The sequence below is a fragment of the Nannospalax galili genome, unplaced genomic scaffold (genome assembly GCF_000622305.1).
Source record: "Nannospalax galili isolate Female #2095 unplaced genomic scaffold, S.galili_v1.0 scaffold55, whole genome shotgun sequence".
Lineage (NCBI taxonomy): Eukaryota > Metazoa > Chordata > Mammalia > Rodentia > Spalacidae > Nannospalax > Nannospalax galili.
In genome coordinates this window covers 932624-939917 of record NW_008337640.1, presented here as the reverse complement: position 1 = coordinate 939917, position 7294 = coordinate 932624, and the positions used below count along the sequence as shown (strand labels likewise).

At 41.4% G+C, this 7294-nt stretch overlaps 1 protein-coding gene across 1 annotated transcript in view; it reads right to left on the bottom strand.

Moving 5' to 3' along the window:
* Positions 1–4378: 4378 nt before the first annotated feature.
* Positions 4379–7294, bottom strand: part of LOC108490838 — an 11387-nt gene continuing 8471 nt past the window's right edge. The window contains exons 4-5 of the mRNA XM_017798048.1: positions 5599–5837; positions 4379–4439 (exon numbers count right to left, since the gene is read on the bottom strand). Coding sequence (XP_017653537.1) covers positions 4379–4439; positions 5599–5837 — 300 coding nt within the window. The remainder of the gene's footprint in view (positions 4440–5598; positions 5838–7294) is intronic.

Here is a 7294-nt window from a genome sequence, read left to right as displayed (position 1 = left end):
ATGAAGACTAAGAGAAGTGAGGGAACTGCTGGCCATTTGAGAGTTGTGAAGCTGGGGCACCTCCTTTCTTCCTTCCTTCCTTCCTTCCTTCCTTCCTTCCTTCCTTCCTCCCTCTTTCAGATGATTTAAGAAAATAATTTCTTGCAGAATCTAACTTTCCTCTCCAGTGCTGTCAGCCTCTCTTGCTTTGATATGTCTTTATGAAGACTAAGAGAAGTGAGGGAACTGCTGGCCATTTGAGAGTTGTGAAGCTGGGGCACCTCCTTTCTGCAGAGGATTATGAGTTCCCACATTGACTGTCATGTGTAGGATGATGGAGAAACTTCTATCAGGTAGACACCACAGAACACAGCATGATCTCAGTTCCCACAATCCAGATCCAAGCAGCAAGAGTGATGTCAGTTTCAAAAGGAAGAACAATGTATATCCTGTTTAAGTGGAATAAACCATGAGATTTGAGCCTTTTGACTGAAGTTAAGAGGAGCCAAAGGCATGAAGGTTATAACAGATGAGTTCTGATCGATTAATTCCTCAACAGGAGGGAAGAAATCTTCTGGATTAAAAGTGATGCACATAAATGTCAGTCTTTTCTTGTAGAAGCCAAGAATCTCAGATGACATGACAGGGCTCCAGCAAGGTAAGAGAGAAAGCAGGCAAAGGAGATGATACATGAAACAGAAGTGAAAGCGACTATGGGATTCACTAGCTCGTGTAGACGTACAGACAGAGCAAATGAACAAGGAGAAACAGAGCTTGTGTCAGTTGTCCAGAAGACCTTTGGGTAGTCATAATTCAGTCTTCTTCTGCTTAATATTCCTGTCACCAAGGTTCTGCTTTGCTCATTTACTTACTTGCAGTTGTCTGCTCTTCACCAGTGTTTGCTGTCTTTGGCTTGTATGTTCTTAGTGACTTGGACAAAGCCAATGGGTGTTAACGTCTGTGCTGCCAAATCCCAAACCTCAGCCTCAGAGCATGGTCTGAGAAAACGAAAGTCAGGAAGAAGGAAAAACAAAAGGCCATTCTTTTTTTTTTAATTTTTCATTGAATTTTTGTGTGTTTCATACAGAAAATCATCTTTCCCCCTTCCACTTTGGTGCCCTCTCATAGCCCCCCTCCCCACTGGAGTTCATACAGTCTGGCATTTGTGTTAAGGCCTATCATGCAAAGTTAGTGTCTCCAGATGTCCCTCAGTGCAAGGTCATCCACTGGGGTCTAGTCATCCCATCTAGAGTCCCTCCCTTTAAGAAGACCAGCTCTTCCTCACCCAGCAGTAATCAGCTGCCAATAATCTTTGATTATGATTGGGGGCCTGCTGCTCATTTCCACAGCTCTGTGCTGGATTTTTGTCTCCTTGAGTTTGCATTTGTCTTGTGTATGCTGACACCATTGCTGTAAGTTCACATGAGAAGAGTCCCAGGAGCCTGTAAGACTATTTCCATATGGTCATGCACCTCCTCTTTGGCTCTTACAATTTTCCTGCCCCCTCTTCAGAAATGGTCCCTGAGCCCTGGGTGGGTAGATTTTGATATAGAAGTCAAGTCCAAGGACCTACACACTGCAGATACTTATTCTCTGTGTTTTGGACACTTGTGACCTTTTGTGTTGGTGGCCCTCTACTGCATGCAGGAGCTTCTTTGATAAGTGTTGATGGATGAATTTGCATCCTAGATGTGCCACTTAGGCTTGGGCAATTCACAGACAGTCTTCGTGTGTGACCAATTGTGGAACTTTATATTTATCCCTGTCTCTTTAAAAAGAATCTTCTTTGATGGATGATGACTGGGATACTTGTCTATAAATTTAAGGATCCATATTTTGCACATAGTAAGAGATTATGTTTGTCATGTCTAGAGATGTGACAGCCTTGGAGTTTCTCCAAGTTTTATGACCTCTTCAGCTATGTGTATTTGGCTAGGCTTATAGTACCTCCCCTTCCTCCCACTGAGTGGGCTTTAAGTCCAATTAGGTAGCGGTTGATTACCCCCAAGATAAAAGTGCCATTGTCGTTTGCTGTGCTGGTCATTGCTGTGGTTTTTAGGCCTTGAAGGTGGGGTTGGACCATCAATTGATGTTCTCCTTTAGCAGTCTGCATAGTGCTCTCCAAAGCTCTCATGAGAACTAGCCTTCAGGGGAGGTGGCTTCCAGGTCAGTTCCAGCTCCGTTGCTCCAAATCCTGTGTCCAAAGTATGTCCCGTCTTCAGCAACAGGGTCTTGCCATCACATTCTGGGAGGCAATCAAGGACTGTGGCAATAGCCTGTGTAATTTTGGGAGTCTCTTGGATTACTGTGGTCAACAACTCAAAGGAAGGTTTCTCCTGTCTGGCACTGTTTCTTGTTATGTAGTCTTTCGCTATACTCATGGACTCATGTAGAGATATCGTATGTGTAATTTTTCAGTAGTTTTTGGACTAATACAATTCCCTCTGGTTTTTTATTCTAGCTAGGCACTATTTATCTCTCCTCTTTCTCTCCCTGTCTTTTCCTCCTTCCCTGCCCTCCCCATTTAAAGTGTCCCCATTTTCCCCATTTCTCCCCTGATAATTCCTATATGCTATGATCCCACCTCTTTTGAGCTTCTTCTTCGTCTCTTTTATTCCCATAGTTCTTTGTATAGCCCTCCTTCTCTCCCCCCACTTTAACTACCCCCCTTTTTACACATTTGTCCCTTAGTAACACCCTTATCCTACTATTCTTCTCTCTCAGGTTCCTTCTTTTCCTTTAAGAAAAGCAAAAGGCCATTCTAAATACTCCAGTGTTGAGAAGTCATTTACACAGCTTGATTCACATTATAGTTATATGGTCATGCTAAAGATGGAGGCGGAGCCAAAGAGCACACCTGATAATCCAGGAACATGAAGTCAGGACTGAAACGCAGCCTTCATGCAGGTGACTCACTGTGAGTATCCCAAGTCTCAGAGGAGTGGCATCATGCATGTTCTCTTCTAGTCATACCAGACATTACTACTCCCTGTGTGCCCTCATTCCTACAGAATCCTGTCTGTTTCCTCAGCTCAGCACTTAACAGGCAACTGATACTGAGCTGACAGGGTCAGCATGGAGCCTTAGAAACCATTTGCCCTCCATTCTTGCATTAACTGCAAATGTTTTATTCTTTCTTTTAAACAAGTCTAACAAGCGTGGATTAGGATGTTCTAATTCCATTTCTAGGACAGAAAAAAACAGTTGGAGAGAGAGCAGGTAACTGAGCAAGGTGGACTGTAAAGCCTATTAACATCATCTCTAACCAGAAGTCAGTCGGCCCACTCACTGTCAGTGTAATCTTATGTGGTATGTTCGGTGACAGGGAGAAGGGATGCTAGCATAAGACAGGTCCATGTTCAAGTTAAGGGTTTTCTGTTTGCTGCTGTATGCCTTGGGCAGTGATCTGTATCATTGGGGGCCCAGTATTCTTATTTCTAAAACTGAGACAGCAACATTGCCTTCCTCATCCAGTTGTAGAGTTTAAATGTATGCAAAGTAAGTACTTTTTCCTTCCCTTTCCCCAGACATAACTAAGTTCTCAGATTATCTCTGACTTTTATAACTTCAGGCTGTGCTTATAAAGCTCTTTTATAATATGGGGACTAGGGGCTGGAGAGATGTCTCAGCAGTTAACAGCACTGGCTGCTTTTGCAGAGGACCCGGATTTGATTCCCAGTACCCACATGGTGGCTAACAAGCATCCGTAACTCCAGTTCCAGGAGATCCAACACACTCTTCTGACCTCCGTAGGCATTGCACAACACTGCTGCACTTACATGCATTCAGGCAATACAGTCATACACGTAAAATAAAAATAAATAAAATATTAGAAATGATAATATGGGGACCGAGAGCTTAGCCATCCAGGCCATGAGATAAAGGCCATCAAGGAAGTTTGAATTATTTGGGGAGATAGACTGCAAAACATAGGTCCAGTGGTAGGTTAATGAGCAAGGAAGAATTGGGCGTGAACAACTGAGGTAGTTCTAGTGGCAGCATGGGGTGGGCATTCAGCACTTATGGAAGAGGCATCCTATATTTCCAGCAATGATGAGACTGAATCATCAAGAAGCTTAACTATGTTTAATAAACCATCTTTAAATAGGCAGGATATGAGTAATTTTTGTTTTGAGAATACTCCATTTAAAATGATGAAAGCTAAAGAAATTAATTTCCATGGTTCGGTTTGGTGGAAAATTCATTAATTTCTAGTGGAACACTTTATTCTCTGATGTATCAGATAAATGAGGCATTGCTAAAGTGGCAGATGAGAAATAAAAAAAAAGAGGGAGTGAGAAACAACGAACTGAGAAAGGAACGGAAATATGGTGCTACCAGACTGCATCATGATAATCAGTCACAGGTGTAGAGCCCTCCGTGCTGTGTGATTTAATCTTCACAGCGACCTCCCCCAGCTGGTGAAGCAGGTATTGTTCTCTTTATGTCTGATGGTGCAGCTGAAAACACAAGAGGATGTTATGTGTCCAAAGTTACACAGTTCCTAAGTTACACAGCCAGATATGGAATGCAAGTTCTTTGGCACACAGATTACTGTGGTCAACACACACACACACACACACGCACACACACACACACACACGCACACACAAAGAAAGAAAAGAAAAGAAAAGATAAAAGAAATTTGCTCCCATACACATATGTAGTTTCAAAGAATTTTATCTAATGACACAAACTATTAAGAGCTGGAAGTAAACATCTACAGAGCAATGTGAACGCACATGATCTGAATATGGGATTTGCAGTGCAAAGCAGGCCTGCTTCACCGTCCCTTCACCTCCTCTTCCTTCTTCCTCTTTTTCCTGCTCTCCCTTCTCCTCTAAACAGATTAAGGCAAGTAGGACATAGCATAAAGGATGACAAGGGGAGAGAGAGAGAGAGAGAGAGAGAGAGAGAGAAGAGAATATAAGAGAATAGGAGACAGATATGTAGGGAAATTTTCAGGAAGGTGTAATATGCCTTTGCTAGAGTCAAAATTTAGAGGTAAGAACAGTACAGGAACAGAGGGTTGGCTTAGTGGGTAAGAACACTTGCTGCAAGCATGAGGATATAAGTTTAAATCCTCAACACCCATGTAAAATGCTGTGCATGGCTGTGCATGTTTGTAATTCCAGCATTGGAAGTAGAAAACAGGTGGATCCTGCCTAGCCAAAACCCACAAACTCTGGTCAATAACAGACCCTATCTTAAAGGAATAACCTAGAAAGCAATAGAGGAAAGTACCCAAGATCTTCTGGTCTCTGCATGCACAGGCACACACATGCACCTGCATCCAAATACCTACATGAATGCAATACACACACGCACACACAAACACACATACATACATACCACCACCACCATCCCCCAAACAAAAACCAAACCACTAAGAGATCATAATGAAAATTGTTTTGAGATTTGTTCTGAAGACAATTGGGGTCTAGCAAAGAGTAAATGTGTCAAGTGGTTTAGATATTGTCTTCATCACCAGCCAGTGAACAGGCTGTTGAGATGGACTGATCAGTCTTCCTTGGATCCTGAGCTAACGTCTCAGCTATAAACCCATGATCAGCTGCTATTGCTGAATGACATCAATTGGCCAACATACATGTTGCTCACCAGGTCACTGTAAATGGCTCCCAGAGCCTGATGCTGGAGGGATCTGAAAAGACATCTGAGGCTGACCTTGTTCCCTCAGTGCTGCTCCAGAAGTGGAGCTCATCTGCAGAATGTGGGCTCTGCTCCAACCAGTGTCCTCCTTCATCGTGTGACCTGCAGGCACTCAACCAGCTGGAGCGGCCACTTCTCATGTGCTTGGGCATAATCATAGTGCACATCTCGAAGGTTATTCTAAGCCACTTCATGGAGAGAATGGCTCATAATAAGTTCTCAAAAACTATTAGTTCTTAAAAATGTGTTTTCTTCTTTCCTCTAAAAAATTAACATTATTTCTCCCATGTCAAGTTTTAGTGAGTTCTCTGACCTACATTATCAATTTTTGAACTATGAAAAATAAGCCTCAATCAAACCTAGCTATTAATTATTTCATATTATTCAACATAAAAATTTCCCTCTTAAAGATGTGACAAAAATCTGGTGGTGTCTGTAATACCTGTCTTAAAAGTTTTATGTGGCTCTTGAGCTAATGCAACATTCTTCTGTCATTAGAGAAAGATTGCTCCATGAATCTAAGGCTGTAAATCTGGAACATTTATGTTTTTATTTCTCTGAATGCTCTCCACAAAATTATAAAGAATATAATTTTGAAAGTTGGTGTTGATTATTATGTTTATATCTGGTCCCATAAATGTGAAAATTTTAAATCTCAGTCATTTACAGTGATGGAAGGATAACAGTAAGAAATCTGTCCCCAAAATATGTGAGAAGAATGGAATTTCAGTAATCTCGAAGTTACTATTTTAATCTAAGATAGAAATGAGAGAGAGGCATCATCAAGCAATAAAGTTCAGAAAGCACATTTCACAAAATATTCTGATTGTTTTACACAATCATTTATATAAGCTACTTGGTAATATAACAAATGTAATTACTAGAATCAGAAAAAAATGACCCTTTAAAATTATTTATTTAATAACCACATGATTAGAAGAAGCATTTCATTACAGAGTTAACATATTCAATAACAATTTCCAGAGCAAAGATGTATCTCTTTAAAAATTGGCTGTAAATTTTTAGGTTCACAGTTGAATTAATAGTTATACAATATTGAACTCAGTATAAACCCTATGAGACAGAAAATTGAATGAGGTTTTAACTTTTTAAAAAGATCTCATTTTTAAATATACTGCTTCATACAGAGGAACTTATTTTTAATGCTACTAATACTTAGATGTTTGCACATGCGTCTTGTAAGAGTGAAACCACTGAGGACAAGTCAGCCTTCGGGTTGCAACAGCAAGAGGTTTATTTAGTACACAGGTACCTGTGGGCACAAAGTCTCCTCGGAGGACTTGCGCACCTACAGGCTGGGGTTTGGCACTTTTATAGAGCAGAAGCAGGGTACAGAAGCAGAAGCGCGGTTATTGGTTAATTCAAAAACACACAGAGTAATTTCAAAAGCACACAGAAATATGGGGTAAGGGTCGGGGCTAAGGGGAAGTGGGATTGCTAAATGGGAGGTGACCTCAGGGACACAGAGGTTCTTCTCCTGATTTCCTGGTATCGAGCCCCGGGGATTGCCAGATGCAGATGGCTTGACCACTACGTCCTGTTTTTCTGATAAGCTAGTTTCTCAATGCTTGACTTCTTGTCAGGCATTCCTATCAGGTGGCCTCATGGCGCCTAGGTTTTTTCA